Source organism: Phymastichus coffea, unplaced genomic scaffold (genome assembly GCF_024137745.1).
Source record: "Phymastichus coffea isolate CEN01 unplaced genomic scaffold, Cenicafe_Pcof_1.1 PCOF00143, whole genome shotgun sequence".
Taxonomy (NCBI): domain Eukaryota; kingdom Metazoa; phylum Arthropoda; class Insecta; order Hymenoptera; family Eulophidae; genus Phymastichus; species Phymastichus coffea.
In genome coordinates, this window is record NW_026706954.1 from 231,850 (window position 1) to 255,782 (window position 23,933).

Sequence of the window (23,933 nt, forward strand, 5' to 3'; positions counted from 1 at the left end):
TTTGTCCATCATATATTTAATGCAACAATCCACTTACAGTTTCAATTAGTCTTCTTATTGTGCATCATAAACTCGTCAATTGCGAGATTCTTTTGGAAAGTAGAACATTTTTATTCACATAATCTATACATCATATTATATATTTTTTTTGCCCAGTGGCCCGAAAGTAGCTACCGTGGCTCGATCGGTAACATGCTAATTTTGTTTGTTGTGTACCACGGTTAGAAAATTGGTATACTCATAGCACGTGTTTGACAACCGAGGCGAAACCGATTCTTACGTGATACGGAGAATACTTACTACTATTTTTCCGATCTAAGTACGTAATCTACTGTTTTCTATTTCACGTATTCTCTTATTTCTTTTCCTGATGCTCTAACGTCAAACTAAACAGGGATTCTTAAAACGTGACCTTGTCTCGAATTTTGTGCTATCTACAAGTCTTTTCTAATACAAATCTTTTTAATTGTAGCTCTCGAACTTGTAAGATCTTTTTAATCATTTAATTACATATGAACTTATTCCTAGTTTTACAGTAATTTATGAAAGTTTTACATTACTAGCGTCATTTAGCACGCTTCGCGAGCTCTTTTCTTATTTTTCTGTTATTTATTATTTGTATCATACAATCGTAACTTTACTCAATAGCACTGATTTCTCACGGTCATAGTATTATATTACTATTAGTAATATAATACTATGATCAAATCAAATCAAATCAACATCGAATATTCTTTTGTTTGCTCGTTGGGAACATCCTTGTACACTCTTTTTCATTTAATATTTTTTTTTTTTTTTTTTTTTTTTTTACCTCTCACTTTACGATGTATAAAACGTGAAATTTAATTTCCTCCATTTTATTTTATTCACTTTCTCTCTCATCCAATTATATTTGAAAATGACACTTTACATTTCACAGATGGTAATCAAATTATTGATTAGTACTAATTATTCGAGCATAATTTGAAATAATATATTTTTTTTTTTAAATGATTTATTCATAAATTTCGCACTCTTAGATGTATATTACACATATTTCAAAGCATACAAAATTTCAAATTTTCTGGATGTCGGCGATTCATCGCTTTTTTAAGAAAAAATTTGGAACTGACAATTTCAGTCTCCATCCCTTAATTAAATCTTTAAGCTATAAAAGCTGTTTAATATTGATGCAATATCTACTAGTGTTATTTGAGTTTCAAGTTTGACCTTGAACGTTGACCTAACTTAACATTGATAGTCTAATGATGCGTTGTACGTTAAAATACGTACAACTAGCTATCTATCTGAAATTAGTTTATATATCGAAAAGTTATCATTTATAATATAATGATTCTAGTTATAAACATTTATGTTGTACCGATCGTAAACGACTTTTAATGAAGCTATAACCAGAAATTCCCTCGGGAATCTCTATAATTTGACACTTATTTCGCATAGAATTGTAGTAATAGTTTTCACCAGTAATGGTAATGACTACCTACATACCGTTTCGTATAAATTCACGACGCTTTTGTCTAAAATTAATCGCATTACCTTGTACAGTGAGCAATACAAACTTCACCTTAATGATTTAGGCCATCCGAATAGACAATGCAAAGGAAATACTTTTATTCACAAGTGTTTGCATAGTGACAGTAAATAGTAGAAAACAGTGTTGAGTTAATTCTTAAAAATTTTCTTCCGTTTAGAAGTTGGTCTGAAAAAGATCTTCTCTCCATAAGCTTACATCGTTGAAAAGATACCCGATACGGACAAAACGAAGCAACAGTGAAGAAATTGTCCGTTACAACAACCTATTGTTGGAAGCAGAGTTAAAATCTGCGCCAGCTATTTCGGGAGAAAGTATCGGAGAGACGTAGTCTGATTCGTAACAAGCAAGCTCGAGCGGCAAATGGCAGTGTAAAAGCATCGTTACATCGTCGAGCAAGGTTTTACGACACTGCATGGAGCATCTTCACACCCGATATAAATGCAAATGTTCTTCTTTTCGTACTATCCTGCGCAGCTGGACGTCATAAAGCCGACGGCCCTTAACCAGCTCGAACGTTCTTTCTTCTATTTTCGCAACGCGAATCGTTCAGTGCAGGCGAGCTAGTTTCTTTTTCAGAGCTTTTTGCACTCTGTAGCAAGCCTCGCGAAAGAGAGCACTGCTCTTTTTATAACTGCGTCTGTAGCTCGTTTTATAGGATAGTTCCTTCCTCAACTGTCATTTTCATTTTTTTTCCTCGACTCGATTGTGCATCGCGTTGGCTGTTCGAGCGTTTCAAGCTCAATTACGCGTTTAAGTGTTGAGCAGAAAAAAAGTAAATGTGCCTTTTTCTTTATTTACTGATATTAAAGGATTCTCATTATGAAGATGAAATATCCTTGACATTGCTTGTTCCCGACAATTAATTACAATACTGCTGGTAACTCGATTAATTGAAGAAGAATTAATTAAAACATGGCAATTGCGTAGAGGCCACTTATAATATGTTTTTACACGTATTCGTTATTTTCACTCTAATAGAATAGAGAAACCACTAGTGTTTAATAATTGGAATTTCCTTGTAAATTCAACAAGTAGAAGAGAGAACGAGGGGAAATGGATCATTAATGGAATTTGAATAGAAGGCAATGCAAGAGACGTACAATCGATCATTAAACTCGAGTTAGCAAAAGGAAATAATCGATCTTCTGTAGGTTGCTGAATGATATCAGTTAACTATTAGAATATTGCAGAACAAATAAATAAAAGAATCGATAGCTCGTTAGAGTGGGGAGAATGTGGCTTGTGACCATCATGTTCCATCATGATAAGTCGAGTGATACAAAGATCATCGCTAAAGGACATCTACGTCAGTTTGGACAATGAAAATAAATCAATGAGAGCTCGGGCTAAGTAGATTGCTTCGGTTGCAAAGAAAGCTTTCGAGCCTATAAAAACTAAGCGACGATTGATAGAGAGAGAGTGAGAGAGAGAGAGAGAGAGAGAGAGAGAGAGAGAGAGAGAGAAAGAGAGGTTCGAGCGCAATCGTGTAAAAGAAAGTTATTACGACGTACGTCAAGCTTTTTTTTTCGGTCTGCGCTGAGGCGGCTATCTCTGTAAAGTCGATCCTCGTGAATGAGCAATTCTTCATTATTAGATTCTCTTAAATTTCAGTTCATTAGTATAAAACTCAAAACAATGTCACATTCAATGTTCAGCAGCATTGCCAGCTTGATCTAATAGCATAGCTGACTATAGGAAACACTCTGTTGATAGATTCACACGGCTGTACAGCAAACTGGTTTCAAACGGGTGAAGCGGGGATACAAACCATTGAGCGTGGAAAAACTGGTGCCGATGTACAACGAGATCCGGAATCCAGCGTCGAATCCAGCGAGTCGCGACCCGACGGATCCGTACTTTCAGTACCAGTGGTATTTGAAAAACACCGGCCAGAACGGTGGCAAACCCAAGCTCGACTTGAACGTCGAGGCAGCCTGGGCGCAGGGCGTCACCGGCAAAAACGTCACTACGGCTATTATGGATGACGGTGAGTTTCCAAGTTTTCCTTTCGTAAACTTTCGAGCGAAGGCTCAAATTGAAATTGGAACGTTGACGAGGAAATTTTTTTCGTATCACTTCTATAGTAACAATATTTTTTCTGTATTTTATGTTTCTTGGCAGTTGAAAACTTAAATAGCTATTACGTAATTACAGATCGTAAACAACTTTCTGTGTAGTGAATATAAGCGTATTTGTCTCGTTGAAAAAATTACTCGCAAATCGTGAGATGATTATGCAGCCATTTCGCGGGATAGTAATACGGAACTATATGTAACAAAAGAAAAATTTATTAAGAAAAGAAGATTTTTCAACGTAATATTCTATGTTAATGTTCTACATAAATTGAGGAAAGTTATTGATGCTGTTTATTTCGCTAGCACTCAATCTTACGTATAATTTGCAGATAAGAAACTCACGAAAATAGGTAGCAGTATCACTCGTAAAAAGAAAATATGTAATAGCGTTAGGGAATGGCGCGAAAAATAAACCCCAAGTGTTTCATTGGTATTGGTGAGAAATGTGACCAGCTTGCAGTTGGATATACGCTACAAGGCTGAGAATAGGGAAGTGTAATTTATGTGAAAAACACATTGTTACGAGAATGAGAGAACGCGCGTGGAATAGGGTAAATCAAAATGGTGGGAAATCGAAAATTTTGCTCCGGTGTCGCGTGAGGTAATAAAGGCGCTTACGTGTTCACGTTATTCAATGCGCCACAAAGTAAAACTTTATTTCGTTATTTATTGCCTCGCACGGCGATGCAAGTGTGCGTGTGTGTCATCTTGGATATTTACGATCACAGGTTTTTCGCGAAAATCTCTCTCCTGTCAATATTAAATTTCTTCGCTGTGTTTGCGCTTCCAACCAATTCGTGCGTCAATTTTTTTGCTTTTATTTGTGGCTGGCTATCTTAATCTGTGAAAGATTTCAAAAAGCAATACTGTTTCTATTTTACTGCTTGCAGGTGTTGACTACATGCATCCTGATTTAAAGTATAATTATGTAAGTATTCTTACATTTCACCTTAATATATCTGACTTGATAACTGGAAAATCTGTTTGACAATCCTAATTCAAATTAATAGTGCTTGTGTGCTGTTGGCATTAGGGTACTTAACGAATTAATTTTACGTCAATAACAAAGATAAAATAACCGAAGATAACATACAAGTATACCGTTGAATTAAGGAAATCCGTTCAATTAAATAGTGCGCGCAAAACTGATATTAGATGCTATTTTTAAACGTGACGCAAATGAACGATTCGAAAAATCAATGAGTAGAAGAAAAGATGAGAGAGAAAGGCGATTAGAGTTAAACGGAAACCATGAAACCAGATAAAATGGGAACCGAGTAGGCGTATGAAATGCACAAAACTAATGATATTATACTTTTATCCTAGTGCATATGCGCTTTCACGCGAGATTTAGCATTGTACGGCTCAGCACACACGGTTTGCGATTCAAATCAATAGATTCATATTTTACAGCTCCGTGACCTTAACTTTGCGTGCATGGCGCGACAAATTCATTCATAAAAGAAGATGACATGATCCAGCAGGTTTACATTTCAATTTTAACGTAAAGGGTGATTGAACAATATTTTTGATCTGTTTATTAATAGTTGATCATTGCGATATAAAATCTCCCCACTTAGTGAATTAAGTTGTAGAATTTTATAAGAGAAGTCGAGATAAGTTTTACTCTTTTATTATACTGCTTACTAAATTGGATAATTAACACCTAACTTTCCCGAAAAGATGTGATTCTGTAGAGAAAAAGACATATTTATACCTATCGTGTTTCCAATCACAGTGCTGTGCAGATAAGAACGTCGATGAGAGTAACAACAATGATTCAACTGTCAGAGGCAGTATCGTATAAACGGTAACTCCAGCGTTTCTTAACTATAGGTGGATACTGTGGAATTTGTAATGTTACTAAACAATGTGAAAGTGTAAATAAATTAATAGCTGTAAATTAATAAACTTCACTAGCAGGTGGTTGGTATTATATATGATATTCACTGTAGGAAAAGATGAACACGCGTTACCTTAGTTTCTTGTGTCGATGCAAAATATTGAGACAACATAGCAACGATGAGAAAAATACTTGGATTTTTTATAATCCTATTCCCATCTCAAAAAAATTGATGAGTCACCAACATTCAGCGTTGTGATTGGTTATTGGGTTATTGATGAGAAAAAAGAGCGACAAATTTTTGAATTTCCGTATACTTTGAAATAGCTGTATTATATATTCAGAAGTGCGAGAATTAGATTTCAGCAGTAAATTCAATTTACGTATAATTATTTGGAATAATAATTAGCAAGCATGGAAACATTGATAAATCGTTTATTAAGAACACAAGAAGTTATATTTAAAATTATCAGTACAAATCAATAATTTATAACTATCTGTGACATCGAAATTAATATATATTGTGTTAAAATTTTGGTTAGAAAAGAGAGAAAGTGAAAAGAATAAAATGAAGGAAAATACATTTTGATCTTTTGTAGATTCTAAGTAAAAGGTATGCGGCTAACGGAAACTAATTATTGTAATATTAAACCAGTTAAATTTGAATAGTATTAACAGGTGTTTTTAATTAGGAAATAAAAAAAACACGATGTTAAAAATGCATTACTCATACTAATATAAAACTGGGGTCGTAACCGTGACTATTAAGTATGCTTTAGTATTGTATAAAAGTATAATAGCTCAGATAGATTTTATCAAACCTAGGTTGAATCAATCTCTTGGATAATTTTTCCGATACATTACCAAATGAGTAAAAGTTCATCGGCTTTTGTGAAAAATAGGTGTAAATTCTATTTTTATTCATCAATGAATACCGAAGGATGTAGTGTATTTTAAAAAGCATCATTTGTTCATGCGTTTGTATCATTAAATTCTCAAAATTGTTATATTAAAGGTTCAAATCTATTAAATAACGTATTAAATAACAAAAAAGATATAAAGAAAAAAGCGCATAAACAGGACTTGTTAAAGCAAACAATCAATCGAGCATCTTTTATGAACTTACATCAAACGGCAAGAAAAACAATACGCAAACAGCATAAAAATTGATAGTTATCAGATTTGGATTATATAAAAGTTGAAAGCATCAGAGTTTTTCCCCTTCGATTATTCAAATCAGTTGCGTTATTGTTTGTACTTTAAGTAACCACATATCACAATGATTAATGTTAGACTTGTGAATCTGACGCCCAACAAAATTTTTTAATCATATTTTTGAATTTTCATGAGCTAAAACGTTTTCTCCCTTTTTCCGGATTATCTCTCCGCTTAAAATTTTATTTCCGGATTTTCCGTTTTTAAGAAAATTGCGAAACAAAATCGGTGTTCGTACAGCGCGCCAAATGCATTAAACATTTTTCTCCTGTTTAAAAAGAAATAATATCGATAGCGGATGATAGCTCCTTATTCCCGGATTACGAAACAATTTTCCTTTTGTCGATATTCTATCCAAAATTGAGGAAAATGTAAAAATTAGTAATATGCGGCAGTTAGTCGCATATTACTAAGTAATAATCCATTGTAGCATATTATAAAAATACTTCAATATATTGAAGTACTTATTGAAGTATAGAAAATACTTCAATACTTATTGAAGTATAGAAAATACTTAAGTATTTATTGAAGTATAGAAAATACTTCAATAATTGAAGTATTTTTATAATATGCTACAATGGATTATTACTTTATATTGTTAAGAAGAATGGAAGTAAAATTAAGTTCGTTATTAAATAATTCCACAAATATAAAACTAAGCTATAAGTTTTTGATCAATGATTGTTTTTTTCAATTTTAACTAGTCAATTCAATTTTTTTATTACTTTGTTCAGAATTATGTTATTTTATGTAGTTAAAATATTAATTATAAAATTGGCATGTTGACAAACTTATAGAAAACCTTAGAAAAAATTATTTATGTATATGTACATAAAATGTGAATGGTTAATTGAGTAGAATTTGAATTACTTATTATTATAATTACGCAATGTAGAACTCATATAGGGATATCTGGTGATTAGCAAATGTTTGACCTGTTTTATCGACTAACTGCCGCATATTACTAATTTTTACATTTTTCTCAATTTTGGATAGAATATGGACAAAAGGAAAATTGTTTCGTAATCCGGGAATAAGGAGCTATCATCCGCTATCGATATTATTTCTTTTTAAACAGGAGAAAAATGTTTAATGCATTTTGCGCGCTTTCCGTTTTCTTAAAAACGGAAAATTCGGAAATAAAATTTTAAGCGGAGAGATAATCCGGAAAAAGGGAGAAAACGTTTTAGCTCATGAAAATTCAAAAATATGATTAAAAAATTTTTTTGGGCGTCAGATTCACATGTCTATTAATGTTGCCGTATGAAAGTAAAGTATGATCTTATTTACGTTACTATATTGTTTTCTTCGACAAATACACTCTTTGCAGTTACATTTACTAAAGGTAAACCAAAGTAAACTATATCAACGGACACATTTGCGCTACAGACGAATCTCTGAAAAGAATGATTTATTGATTTTATGTACATGTATGCTAATGAAATTTGCTGAGTTTTGATCGACTTCGTAAACATGTTAATATTGAATTGTCTTCCACATATGTCGCAGAGTTTTCCGAAGACAATGTGAAAAAATGTACACCAAAACTTATTTTAGTAGATCTGACTATTCAAATAGGTAATAACAAAAGCATTCTTTCAATTACATTATGCGCATATTTATGCTTGTGGAAGCATATTACGTATAAGAAACAAAAATCTTTGACACAATCTAAAAATTTTTACTGTCGCGCATGAATCATATTTCCATGGGAACATTGACGTCGGCATCAACGTATATCGATAAGCATTATGATAAGAGAAAAAAGGGTAGGTTCGAGACTAGTAGTTTCTTTTTTATCCGCTTGTTGAAGCATATTTTTAAACAACAAAGGCGCGGTCAAATTTCAATAAATTATTCATATCTTTGTTTTACGGCAAATTTTATATTTACTTCATTTTATTGCAAAATATACATCACTTTAATCTTATTTTCATGCTTATAAAATATAATCTTATGATGAACCTCGCTTTTTTTCCAGAATGCAAAAGCTTCTTACGACTTCAGTAGTAACGATCCATATCCTTATCCGCGGTATACAGACGACTGGTTTAACAGGTAATTATGTAATATTATATTTCGTAATAGAAAACCCTGTAAAAGACCATGACGTTGCTATATTTTACTTTATATACAATGTGATATGAATGATAGGTAAAAAGAATAATAACACTCAGCCATTGAACAAGTTAACACATCGATCAAATTGTATTAATAACTTTGTTTACTATTTCATTAGCAGAGTACTGATACTAGCTAAATTATTTCATTTATTTTATTTCCTTGATCATCTGAAATTTATCAAAATATATATTTCAGAGGCAAATATTTTATAAATTTCATATGATCTCAGTTTAATAAATTATTTCGGAAAGACCTTCCTTGGCGTATTCAATATACATCGTCGATCAGCAATACCTTATTTCCATGAACGAACCCACGTGGCACCATCTATACAATTATCATATAATAAAAAAAGAGCGAAATCATAGATAAGAATTTCAGTCATGTAAAAATGATCCAAAATCTGCGTTCGTCAAAGTGAAAAACACATTATTCTACTACGTATCCAGAAATTAATTATCCAGGGTGTCGATGAAATATTCGCAAATTATGGAGGAGCAGCTCGTTCTCACGAGACGACTAGGAGTCTCACGAGACTGAGCTTTGATCAATTATGAAACCATCGCGTGCCATTAGTGAACAAATTCGATTTGAATGCTCTAAGAGAGATACGCGACGAGCGAAAGAGAGAGAGAGAGAGAGAGCGGAAGTTTATGAATGTAGATTGCCAGGTTGATTAATTCCAATTCTGTGGCTTGCTCTCCCAAGTTCATTTTTTCTTTGCTCATCCATAAAGCTTCTTGTCATTGTATTGATTAATGAGATCTATCGAGCGATGGCACATTTCAAATTTTTCATACGCGGCTTCTGCTGTCAAAAGTTTGAATCAAGACATTATCATCATCGTCGTTACGTAGCTCTACTTTGTTTCGATATTTTTACGGAGCTATATATATTGTGCACTTCTAATGTGTTAATGGGTATAGGTTTTTTAAGCCGCGTGCCATTAATTTTATGTCGCACTATTTTTCTGCTAATAAAATAGCCAGATATTAGATTTTTACGATTCCGTCTTCGATATTTTGTACGTATGCGCGCGGGCGTGGGTGTGTGTGTGCGGGGAGGGCGGGGGGCAACTTTGAGTTCACAATGGGCTATAAATGCGGTATTTTTATGTACAGAATTACGATGGTATAATAGTACTCACTACAGTATGTCAAAAAAATTTTTTCATCATTGGAGTGCACAGCAACATAAATTTCCTTTCCTGAAAATAGTACCATTGGTTTTAATATCTGCTTATATTTTATGTAATATTATTTCTGAACTCGTTTATTTCCTTTTACAGTAGTACACCGAATCATAATATGGAGCATTCCATTTAATTCGCATATCAATCTACAACTCTTGATTAAAAAACTGCTCTTGCCGGATTAGTGAGGAATTCAGAAAATGAGAAAATATCGTTCATATTCGCGTCATAGTCATCTAATTCGTAAGATACGTTAATGGTTGATGTTGCAAAAAAACAAAAAAAAACAGATAGATAACGATTTCCTTAGCAAATAACCGTGCACTAGGAAAAAAAGTACAACGTAGAGCAGCGCATAGATTTCGAAACGCTTTGTTCCCATTAAGTAATAGGAAAGAAAGAAATGTATATCAGGTAATAAAAATGTATCTAACCGTATGTATTCTACATAGCCACGGAACGAGATGCGCAGGAGAGGTGGCCGCAGCGCGTGACAACGGAGTATGCGGCGTGGGCGTAGCGTACGACTCGAAGGTCGCGGGCATACGGATGCTGGATCAACCCTACATGACGGACCTTATCGAGGCGAACAGTATGGGCCACGAACCGCATCTCATCGACATCTACAGTGCCTCTTGGGGACCTACCGACGATGGCAAGACCGTCGACGGACCGAGGAACGCCACGATGCGCGCTATTGTGCGCGGGGTCAACGAGGTAATTGTCACGTCTCTTCGTGATCGTATTATACTTTGGGATCATTATCTCCTTGACGCTTTTCATATCTATGCGGATGTTTGGGCACTCGTATGTTCGAAAGTTTACTCTTCGAAGAAGTGCTTTATCCAAAATTCGTATATATTTTTATGCTTTTCTAAACTTACACTGCAGTGAGTATCGAATTTTCTGCACCGGAAGCGTCGATACGTGCAAGAGTTTTCTTCAGCTTTCATGTAAACCTTTGATTATTAGATTCATGTAACAACTTTTTCATGATCTTAACGAAGTTCAGCAATAACTAACAACTGAGTTTCACTTGCTATAAAAAGTCATTAACAACGTTAAAAATAAAACGTAAATAACTTTGAGATCGGAACTAGCGTGCAAATGGAACGTTGCACAAGAATCTTTCCATGTTATTTGAAATAAGCAGGAGCAAGTACAGAATTCTTTGAACAGATTCCATTGAGTTCCAGAGATACTTTTTCCGATGGGTGTGAGCGACAGTTGTGCGTGGGCTGTATCTCTCTTTTCGTATATTTTTTATTCTCTCTACTCTCTTCTCTTTTCTTTTATCCACGTCCAACGAGCAAAGCCTGAATCAACGTAGATAAGAGAACTTATATTGAAGCTGGTATTTGCATAGCGAATAGTCGAGGGAACGTGCGAATATTTTCTCTTGACGTACGGGTGAAAGCTGCTTCGGAGGGAGAGAGAGAGAGAGAAATCTCTATTGCTCTGACTTGTTAACGTGCGCGCGCAGCAGGAAGGGAGAATGAATTAAAGCGTAAAATTGCCGCAGGTACTGAAATTTTTCTTTTATACGGCGCGCTTTTACCACATCACTCTTCTCTATACAGGTTTATCCTTTCGCGCGCTAAGTCTCATGGAATCCATCAATCATATACCTATTGGCAATTTTGTTAGCGTTGACATTGATGATTTATCGAATAGAAGGGACGAAAGCTTCAACTTCGATTGAAATATTTCCAAGCTGTCGATCTTGAGAAGAAATTTTCGTATGTATCTGCTTATAAATTGCATTCGCGTAAGGAATCGAATTCAAGAATAGGAAACATGCAAATTTTATACTTGGCAAAGTCACGCGCGTATAGCTATCGTAAGCAAAATTGCATGGCAATTAGCAATGCTACACCAAGCGACTGTCTCGTTATTTTTATTCAACCCGTGCTATACAGTTCTCGGGAACTTTTTTATAATCGAAAAGCTTTGCTGCGCAGATGTAAAGTCAGAGTGTCGCGATGAATTCGAAAATAGCCAATAGTTAAACAGGCAGCCTGTGCTCCGCTACAAATTTTATAGGAAAACCTACTTAACGAAGTTTCGTTTTTGAGAAGCACGCGTGGAAATAACCAGGGCATGAACGGAATTGCAAATAAGTTGTGATCGAGAGAGAGAGAGAGAGAGAGAGAGAGAGAGAGAGAGAGAGAGAGAGAGACGAAAAGGCGCGTGACAAGCTGAGGGAAAATCCTATTTCGAAAACTCAACGATCGTTCCTCATATCATTGGCTTGAACAGCACAAATCGATCATATCCTTTAGTCATGAATACCGCTGTTCAGAATCACAACAGAATCACGTAGAGTAGGAAAAAGTTGGAAATCGAAAGCCTCGGGGCTGGGACTAGGATGAAAGGAGAATCCATAGCTTTGAAATCAAATATGCCGCGGGGGCATGGTAATGACAATTTACCTGGAATCCCGCATTAATTTCCAGGGGCGTAACGGCTTAGGTAATATATACGTGTGGGCGTCGGGCGACGGCGGTGAAGACGACGACTGCAATTGCGACGGCTATGCGGCGAGCATGTGGACGGTTAGCATTAATAGCGCGATCAATGACGGACAGAACGCCCATTACGATGAGAGCTGTTCGAGCACACTTGCCTCGACCTTCAGTAATGGGGCAAAAGATCCTAACACCGGAGTGGTGAGTCATGCTTATTCTATATCACTGTATGTGTATTCTTATGCTTGTTTTCTTTCATTTTAACCTCGTGTGCTTGCCTCGCTCTTCAATTCTTAACAAGGAGATCATTCAGAAAGCTATCAGCTAAAAAAACAAACTTCGTACTCAAAAATAATTCTTCTTTACGATATTTTGGATATCTAAATTTCGTGAATTTCTAACAAATATAACTAACGACGGTTTGGTCAAAATAGTCGTTTTTACTAGCATGCATTACTTCTACCCATTGATAATCTAGTTGGTACTTGGTATAATAAATTTTAACTGGAAACTGAAATTTGCGTGCTAAAATCGCTCACGTTGGTATGAATTGCTGTAGAAAATTTCAATGATTTTAAAAATTTATTTTGTGAAAGTCGAGAGTACGAATGACGAATGTAAACGTCAAACTATAATGGACCTCCTTTTTCAGTAAAAATTCGACATCGTCCGTCATGTGTCAAGATGAGATAGTTTGTTATCGTTCGTGTCTCGTTTACAGAGTAAAAAGTCTGAGCTTCACAGCACCGAGGTCATTCAATGTTCCTGCCTAGCGCCAGTCAATTAGTTTGAAAGTTCCTGGAATTGAGTACAGACGTAAATATACGTTGTTTTTGCAAAGTGATTGTCAAATTCAATGTTTTCATTCATTGTTCGGAAGTAAACTTATTGATTTTCTCTCATTAAAATTTTACTTGTTGAAATTGTTTCGACATGCAATGACTGAAAAGATAGTTAAACTTTAATAGTTAATTGATCCGCCAATTTAAAATTGTTGATTTAACATTGAATAAGAGTATTATGAACGTCGCTACGGTACATGTGAAACTTTGACGTTATAATATTATTTTTCTCTTATAGAGTTTTAGCTTGCAATAAACTTCTAATAATAAGATGTCAGATTCAGAAGGCACTTTGATAATAAGACTTTTCATTGCATAAACGTCGTTTATACAAAAAAACATTAATCAGCATATTTTACTAATTGTAACTTATATTAATTAAATTCATTGTTAATAAATAATTTTAATTATTGTGTTTATTATTGTGCTTTTCTTTAAAATTTCAGTTACTAATTTTTCATTTATTTATTGAAACATGGTAAACATATTCAAAATCTGATTATAAACACGCGTGTCTGAACATACAGCGACCTATATCACTACTCGGTATACTGCCAATAATTGTCGTAAATTACGTGAATGCACACAGTAGAGATGGCAATCGCCAAACATACGCAGTATAAACAAACTTGCTAATATCGCTCTACAAAAATTTTTTTGTATTAAATACTACGTCGGTAGAATGGTTTAACTTGTTACTGCAGTCGGAAGGAAACTGACGGGTTTCGTTTGTTTAAAGTGGACAAACTGCCTTAATAAGGATTTCTCCGTTCACGTTACAAACACAGGGATTGGAAGACTCGAAAGAGAGATGGAGAAATTCGAGAGTGAGAGCAATTTGATTAGGATGTCGCTCTCTCTACTAGTAATTGACAGAATAAAGACGGAATTCGATTCGTATTTTAATTACTAAGGAGGTCACAAGCATCGCAAGGCTATTCGCTTAGTAGCCCTTGTAATTTAATGATTGCAGTGCTTGTTAAATATCAATATTGAATGTTTACAAAGTTTGGTGATTCATATGCGAGTATCGCCATAGTAAAAGATTTATTGAATTTTACTCTTTTAGTTACTACACATTAATTCTTTAATTTCTCACAAAGATTTATTGAAAACATTTTAATATATATTTATTGATGAGATTTTAATATATATTACCTTCAATGAAGTATGTACAATAATGATGTCACTTTCTTCCAATTACGTATCTTTCGCTAATTTTTTAGTAACCGACAATTTTGAAACCAATTAAATTTCGAAAAATACAAAAATAATTTTACAGAAGATTTAAAAGAAAATAAAAATAACTAATATTATATAAACGCTCAATGTCATAATTTTCTTTCGTTAACTTTTTAGTGACCGATAATTTTATGGTTATAAAAGAAATGTTATATGTCTATCGTTCATCAGTCATCGATCGAAAACGAAAGTGTTAACATGACGAAACATACGCTTCCTGAAAAATTTTTACAATAAACTTACTTCTCTAAGTTTATTATAAATGTGCATTCAACGTCAAAAAATACATGAAAATAGACCTGTCTGTTTAAAACTTGAGATAATTTTTTTTTATGTGGGACTGTGTTATCATATAATTATTTTTGATTCTAGTCCTCAGAATGATCCGAAATCATAACTTCATATAGAATCAATAATAATTGTATGATAACGTAGGCTCACACAATAAAAATAATCTCAACTTTTGAACAGACAGGTCTATTTCCATGTGCTTCCAGATCTTTATTACTTTATTACACCTTGCGGGGGTTGGTGAGCGAAACGAACAGGGGACTCCCCTAGTGTATATGTATAAATAAATAAAGATATATATATATATATATATATATATATATATATATATATATATATATATATATATAATAATTCGAAAAGGATAGTAATTTATAAAAATAAGACGTCAGATGGTAATTGGATTTTCAAAAATAATGATACCCATTTGTTACCATAAATTGTATAAGATTACACTCGGGTTGGCTATATTTGGTTAACGTACGACATTAATATCAAGTCGAGCTTTATAAATTTCTTTATATATACACAGTTAATTAAACGTTCGCCGACCTTACACGCTGATGCAAGTGCGAGGTTTTGGCTTCCTTAATTTCAGTAGCTAAAGTAAATATGACTAAACGAAAATGTAAAAGAGAATTTTTATAGTAAAATAGATTTCAGTTGTTCGGACTTATACCAAATTTAATCTGTACTTTTCTACAGCAGTCCCACTTAACATAAAGATACAAAAAGAGGTTTCGCAAGCAATATTCTACGACAAAATTTTTTAAGCTTAAGTGATAATTTTGGCAATGTGAGCAAATGATCTCTACATTTTCATTATCATTGTTAAGATAAAATATAAAAATAATAGATTTGATGATTACTTAAATATTTTAAATCAATTTCAACTTTAAAAATGTAAGCTTACTGCTAATTAAATTTATTTAGAGAATTTTTATGTTATTACGCTCATATATAGATAATAAAAATACATATATTTTCAGGCCACAACTGATCTATATGGACAGTGTACTACAACACACAGTGGAACATCTGCTGCGGCGCCTGAAGCTGCCGGAGTATTCGCTCTCGCTTTGGAGGCTAAGTGAGCTTCAAACTTTTTTGATTGAAATTTGTTTTAATTCAAGTAAATAACGAAATGCTAATGATACTTTGAACTGCTAGTGATTTTTGATGTAACTGAGAATGAAATATCTAATGTACATTAGCTAGATCTGCCAAATACTTCTATACGTTTTTTAATAACATTAGAAAAATTGTAAAGTAAGGAGAATATCTTTCGAAAGTAAATGATCAAAAAGACATGGAAAAATATATTTTGATATCCATACGGGTAAACTCAATTCGTTTATTATCATATTCGCTTCCGGTTCATGCCAAATAACCTTGATTACGTTTCATCAAAAAAAGTATACCCGTATATACGTATATTGTGAAACGTACTCTCGAAATGTACGCCGTGGAATTTCAGTGGCGATTGAATTTCCACAAAAGTAAAAAGAAAGTCATATTTCAAATATCGTTCCAGCGATACTCGACGTGTTCAATATAAAAAACAATGTATTTATGAAGAGAATCTTCTGGTAAAACACGCGGCTGTGGACATAAAAACAAAAATATTATGAAGTGTAATGTATAATTAGAAAAATACATTCACAATAAGATCATTTTTCGTGATATAAATAGAAGTTTAGTTTACAATAGCGACACAAAGCAAATCCTTTTTAAAACAATAGGATAGTGTCATTGTCAAAAAGTATACGAATATCCTTTCTTCATCCAGTGATTTAGAACATATTCAAAGTTTTTCTGCAACAAGAAAACTCTTATTCTGAGTGCAATTCTTAAATATACTAAAATAGATGTACTAAAGATAAAGATATACTAAAATTTATAAATATGCCTTTCATGGGCGACATCACTTACGTTCTTTATTCAGTGTTTAAAATTATCGAATGTTCCATGCTTTCGCGTTTTCATGAAAATGAAAAAACCTTTTAATCACCCCATTGAGTTCTCATAAAAGATTCCCATTAAAAGTGTGCATGTCTATTGGAAACCTGCGCATGTACAATGTCATATTTCAAAGAAGTTTTTGATTCTTGACATAAAAATTATTTGCATTCCGTGCAAGCTCAGGAACTGCAATGTCTTATCTTTTTAACGATATATGCGACAATAGCGTTATGGAGCAATAAGTTGTAAAAATTATAAGGGAAAGCAAAATTTATTAATCTTTTCGTAAAAACTTTCCAGTCCTCAATTAACCTGGAGGGACATACAGCATTTGACAGTGTTGACATCAAAGAGGAATTCGTTATTCGACGCTAAAGGCAGATTTCATTGGACCATGAATGGAGTAGGTTTGGAATTTAACCATCTATTTGGTTATGGTGTGCTAGATGCCGGTGCCATGGTTGCCTTGGCTAAAAATTGGAAAACAGTTCCACCAAGATATCATTGTGAGGCGGGAACCATTCAAACCGTGCAGTAAGTTTATTAATCAAAACTACTTTCGATCAATTTCGACAAAGCTCACCGCCAGAAATTAATGTTTAACGTTATTTGATAGAAATTTTTAAAATAAAAGTAAGAAAAGCTTGGTGGTAGTTGGGTGTAATATTTCACCCGTGGTACGCAAGCGACGGCCTTACAGCCGTTGCCAAAGCAACAACCCGGAAATTCTTAATCTCATTAAACCGTGATTAAGTTCAGTTTGCCTTCCAAGTTCAGGTCAAGCTCTCACTAATCTTGTTCATCTCCGCCTGTTTATCGATTTTTACACGAGCGTCACTAACTATGCGGGGATTTATTCAACGACTGGAATAGCGCCGTTGAAAACTGGAGTTTTTGCTTACTTTACGAATTTTCACTGTATTTGATTATGTAAAATTCTATGTAATATTTCAAATACTTCCAGAGATGATCGTTTCTTATACTTTAAGATTATTATACTTTATAATCTTGCTCAATCTATGAAGTTTTGGAAAAAATATATGCGCTTTAATGATTACAATTTGTTATATTTCTTCTAGAGAGGTACCTAGTCACCGATCCATCCAATTGAAGATCAAGACGGATGCTTGCACTGGAACGGATTATGCTGTAAAGTATCTTGAGCACGTTCAAGCTGTTATTTCCGTCAATGCTACACGAAGAGGTGACTTGGAGCTCTTTTTAACATCACCTATGGGAACAAGGTAATTTGATAATGAACCCTCTCAACATATCAAAGTATCTCTCGATATGTTACTATAAAATTTAGGTACAAATTTAAGTTTCACTTGTAACCTTTATTAATAACTGGGTAGAAGTACTTATACGATTATTATACCTGTTAAAGGTCAATGATACTAAGTAGGAGAGTTAACGACGACGATCATAGAGACGGTTTTACGAAATGGCCTTTCATGACTACCCATACTTGGGGTGAATATCCACAAGGGACATGGACACTTGAGGTAAGTACAAAATAATAAGATTATCAATTTGATATTCGTTTCAATGAAGAAGAAACTTGGTTAAAATTCGAATTATTGAATTATAATGAAAAAATATGCGTAGGTGAGCTTTAACTCACAAGTACCACAAAACGGCTGGATCCGTGAGTTTACATTGATGCTGCATGGAACTCATGAGCCACCTTACACCGGTCTACCTGTCGCCGATCCACACTCAAAACTAGCGATAGTCAAGAAAGCTCACGAAGAGCGCGACACCGCTATGTAATTTATTTTACTCTTTATTTCTTTTGATTGTGCACTCGACGGATAATCAGGCGGTGTAGTGTGTACGAAGAAAACGGACGAAGACGTTTTCTAGCGTATTGGTACGCCGTTATTGAGGTCTTTTATTTACAGATGTCATTTGTTTTGTTTACGATGCAAGCTTATTGTTTTGTAAATTGATTTTTGATAAGGTGTATGTTGCAGATTTACACGTAGAATTATTAAGCTAAATATTTAAGATTTTCAATTTAGCCATGGAAATTTTATGAACGTTCTTTATTGCTATTCTGCTTAATAGATGAACATTTTTGTTGAAACTTCAGATTGTAAGTGGTTTTCAAAGAGATTGTTAGCAATTTTATCAGTAATTTTACGTTTTATGATGAATAAATTACTTGTTCGGGTGAAGTATCATGAAAGAAATGTAGAAAGAGAGTTGTATTTTTAATGACAACAAGTTTATTTAATGGCAACAAGTTTATTTAATGGCAGCAAAGTTTTTGGATACAAGTAAAAAACAACTTTTTCTGGTATGCACGCACAAGAAAAGAAACTTGTTCGTTTAAGCGCTTGGTAAAGTCTGCCGCTGCACCACCCTCACCTTCAGCCATCGCTCTACCTTTCACCGTTTACTCCCACGATTGGCTGGAGCACTACCATTTTTGGGCCTTTCAAGTTCCTTGCTTGTGTTTCTTCATCGGTCTCTCTTTCCAGCTGTCTCACCACCCCATAACGATCGACCACGGTTCAACCCTTTTGGTTATCACCGTGCTCGAAACAGGAACCCACTCCTTCATTATTAGGTGTTATAGCTTCGGTGAATGTAGCCGGGCTGCTCTCGCTACAGAAATTCACCAACGTACACATGAGCAGTCAGTAAAAGCGTTGGATTTGCGATGGAAATTACTTTACACTTAACGATGTCGGTTCGAGGGCTACAAGTGCTTCCCTTCGTTACGATCGCACACATTCGTACGAACTCACGTGCGCGCGTGCCTACACACACACACATTGCACCCACTCTTTAAGTTTATTTATGACGTGATCCCGCAATCACGCCTTACATTTTTTTGTCGCGGATTACTCAGATAGCTGCAGCGTATGATGATCAAAGACGCTATCTGCTGTCTCGTAACCGCGCGTCTGTTTCAAGACCCAACAGTTCCCTTATTCAATCGATTTGCCAGTGCCATTCGTACGCATCTTACCCAACGTTTTCTATCGAGTTTTAGCGTAATATGGACTTTTCCGCTTTTTCTTTATCTGCAAATAGACTTTCTACGCTTCTCCGAGTTCGGCCTGTTTATTATATCTTCAACAGTAATACCTTTCAAACAACTTTTATTATCGTAAAACAAACTTTTGACCTGCAATTTGAAAAATTACCTTTTTTCTTATACATTACCGTAATACAAGTGAAAAAAATGTCAAATAGTATGTTAGTCTATACAAATTTTTTTGAGGATTATTTGAATTTTTGATTTTAACAAGATTATGACTACTACTTCCATTTTATAGTTGCCGTCGATTTGTATAGAACATTTGAGTAAGGTTTAAAGCTCATATTTTACAGGGCGACAGGCACGAACGGTCAAGTACATTTCCAAGAAATAGAAATTCTAATACTAATTATTATTTTCTTTCTATTATGTTTACTGCGAGGATTAATTGCTTATGTAAAGAATAATTTTTGTCAATTTAGTCTTAGTTGAGCTGATGAAATTTTTAAAATTGTAAGATTTTTTATGTGTATGTTACAGCAACCTTGTTTCGTAATCAAATGAATCGCAGTCATATTCTACTTTGTATTCACTTTTATTCTATTACGAGCGAAGTTGAGGATTTATTGATCTTTCATGTTTGTGTTAAACGGAGAATATTGTGCTTGATCAAGGTAGATCAAGACAGTGCAAGAGTTTTTACAAATTAAAAAATATTCTTTCACTGTCTTAATCTACATTGATCGAGCAAAATATTTTATACACATAAATGTGGAAGGCGATCAGCCTAATAATTTACAAGTTTTTGCATTTTGAAAGACTAAACTGTAATTACGTTTAGTCTTTCAAATAAGACCGACAAGAAGAAAATTATATTACCGACGTCAAAGAGATACATTTATTTGATATATATATATATATATATATGTATATATATATATATATCGACAAGTTAAGATTTGGAAACAAGTCATATACCATACCAAAATACTTAACTATCTAAATAATATCCAACGTCTCAGGAACGCATACGAAAGTTATATTAGATTTTGTTTAATTAATTATCGCATTTTAAACAGATCAAAGTTAATTTCAGAACTCACAATTGTTTCTACCTTCATTACCAATGATTTAATGCCAAATATGTTATTGTAATGTCATATTAATTATTTGTTTTCAAATTATTTGATTGTGGTATTTTCTATTTTATATGAATGAATTATGTATTGTAAGTACTTATTTCAATCCTTACTAATACAGTAAAAAAATTAAATAAAATTATATCTTCTTTTATATCAAAACTATATCACATGTAGTTTTATTATAATAAATCATATATATTAATAGATTAATGTTTAAAAAAAAGATATTTAGTTGCAAAAACTTAAAATAAATATTTGTATTTAGCACAATATTCAGTATGCTACTTGAAATATGAAATATTTGGGATCAATTAGAGCAAGAAAATGAATTGAGAATATATTAACGAATTTTTAAAAAATAGACCTTTACGAAGTTAGAATGCACAGTGTATTCAACTTTTTATGTAATGCTGCAAGGCATGCTTCATAATTTGAAGCAATTCAACATACAACCTTTTTTGTTATATTAGTTACCGTTCAAATACAAATGAAAATATCAGTATTAAAAAGTATAGTTAATGAATATAATGTATAACTCAGAAACAAAAAATATTTAAAAATTATACTATAAGTTAAAGCATCAGAATTTTATAAAAACTTATCATGGAAAAATACATTACAAAATTTTTCAGCATTATTTCTAGGAACCAATGAGATATATATGACGTATATTTTTTTTAAATATTGCATTGGAAGTAAAAATATAAGTATATTTAGAAGTATTATGTATTAAAAAAAAGGAAATTTGAATAATTAACTTCAAGTAATAATCCTTGAAACATAAACTTATTTCAAAAGATTTTGGTATTGTAAGTATATTGAAAGTTATATAATAAAATATGGAAAATATTTCAACTTGAAGATACATTCAGATATACAGTCACTGATGATCTTCAAAACAACACGAATAAGAAGTTTTTCTATGTATACAGTCAAGTAAAAATGAATATGTACACGCTATGCAGAAAAAATTAAAGCTTTAATGATCGATTAATTATAAAATAAAAATGTACATCATAAATTGATTTTAATTTGTTTATTGAAAAGTAGATAAAGTTTGACGTCGACATAAAAGAAACAGTAAATGTATTAAAATGATTTTTTTTAAACCTCTTAAACAAAATTATTATTTCTAGGAATAATTTGTTCACTTAAAAAAGATATATACGTGTATGGACAAATAATTTAGTATATGTTTTCAGTTATCATTAATACTGCAAACTTATATAAAACTTTAATGTAGAAAGATATACAAAATATATCAATAGAAATATGATATGTTGATAATAAGAAAGTTTTATGAATTTATTTCCTGTACAATATATGTGATTGAATAAAGTATTTATTTTACTGCATCGTTTTCAAAAGTGAGTTTAGATTTCATATAAATTCTTTAGCCACATTTCAAATATCCTGTTCCACTTACCGTTTCGTAATATACCTAACATATTTTTAAAAGTTATTTACTGTTCATTATTATTATTTCAGAATAATTAATACAAGAGATTTCATAGAATATATGATTCCTGCAAAATGATAGGTAACCACAGTAGATAAAACTGATATATCGATACTTATTACCAGTTGCTGATTATGAAACATTTATCAATGACTTGAAATAACTGCAGTGTTTGTCAACCTTGCTTAATCGCGAGAATGTGGCCTTCAATTTGAAAATGGAACAGACTCATAGACTTGCGAATCTGACACCCAAAAAATTTTTTTAAACATATTTTTGAGTTTTCATGAGTTAAAACGTTTTCTCCCTTTTTCCAGATTAAGTCTCCGCTTGAAATTTTATTTCTGGATTTTCCGTTTTTAAGAAAATTGCGAAAAAAAAATCGGGCGTTCGGGCAGCGCGCAATATGCATTAAACATTTTTCTCCTGTTTAAAAAGAAATAATATCGATAGCGGATGATAGCTCCTTGTTCCCGGATTACGGAACAATTTTCCTTTTGTCCATATTCTATCCAAAATTGAGGAAAATGTAAAAATTAGTAATATGCGGCAGTTAGTCGATAAAACAGGTCAAACATTTGCTAATCACCAGATATCCCTATATAAGTTATATATGGATTCTCAGCACTACCCTGTACGCACTGTAGAACTCATATAGGGATATCTGGTGATTAGCAAATGTTTGACCTGTTTTATCGACTAACTGCCGCATATTACTAATCTTTACATTTTCCTCAATTTTGGATAGAAAATCGACAAAAGCAAAATTGTTTCGTAATACGGGAACAAGGAGCTATCATCCGCTATCGATATTGTTTCTTTTTAAACAGGAGAAAAATGTTTAATGCATATTGCGCGCTGTCCGAACGCCTGATTTTTTTTTCGCAATTTTCTTAAAAACGGAAAATCCGGAAATAAAATTTTAAGCGGAGACTTAATCCGGAAAAAGGCAGAAAACGTTTTAGCTTATGAAAACTCAAAAATTTTTTGGGCGTCAGATTCACAAGTCTCAGACTCATTTGATGCTGAATTCAAATTCAATGATCAGAAATCCATAGTTAAAATGTGCCCCGCATCGCTTAATGATATAATAAACTTTTTGTTTCATCGCCATCGTTGTTTTTATTGGGAAGCGCAGTTAACACAGAGTTAGAAAGGTTATAGGAGTAAATGGTTATTTATTTAAGTAGTTTACTCCTATTAGTAATAAGTCAATTAGTTAATAATAAAACGACTATTGTAAAAAAAACATTTTATAGTCAGTCTGTCAATTATATTCTTAATAAACAGTCGTTTTATTATTAACTAATTGACTTAATTATTATTAACCCCCCTTGGCAAAGAATTTGGCTACAAATTTAAAATGTCTCGAAATTTGACTCTTCTGCCAAATCGTGTAGTGCGTTCGGGAACTTGCGTTGGCTCTGTAGGCACAACATCAGGAACAGGAACTGGTATTGGTTCTGTAGCTACAGAATTAGAAACAGGAACAGGAATTGGTTCTGTAGGTACAGCATCAGGGTCTGTCTCCATAGGGCCTGCCTGAGTCCGT

The 23,933-nt window shown here is 33.2% G+C and overlaps 1 protein-coding gene across 1 annotated transcript in view; it reads left to right on the forward strand.

Annotated features, from left to right (window-relative positions):
* The window catches only part of LOC131672120 (neuroendocrine convertase 2), a 32,509-nt gene extending 10,248 nt beyond the window's left edge, over positions 1–22,261 (forward strand). Inside the window, exons 3-12 of the mRNA XM_058949114.1 lie at positions 3,248–3,521; positions 4,500–4,537; positions 8,649–8,725; positions 10,436–10,700; positions 12,440–12,652; positions 15,816–15,916; positions 17,089–17,322; positions 17,868–18,032; positions 18,176–18,293; positions 18,397–22,261. Of these exons, the coding sequence (XP_058805097.1) occupies positions 3,248–3,521; positions 4,500–4,537; positions 8,649–8,725; positions 10,436–10,700; positions 12,440–12,652; positions 15,816–15,916; positions 17,089–17,322; positions 17,868–18,032; positions 18,176–18,293; positions 18,397–18,561 (1,650 nt within the window). The 3' untranslated portion in view covers positions 18,562–22,261. The remainder of the gene's footprint in view (positions 1–3,247; positions 3,522–4,499; positions 4,538–8,648; positions 8,726–10,435; positions 10,701–12,439; positions 12,653–15,815; positions 15,917–17,088; positions 17,323–17,867; positions 18,033–18,175; positions 18,294–18,396) is intronic.
* The last annotated feature ends 1,672 nt before the right edge of the window (positions 22,262–23,933 follow it).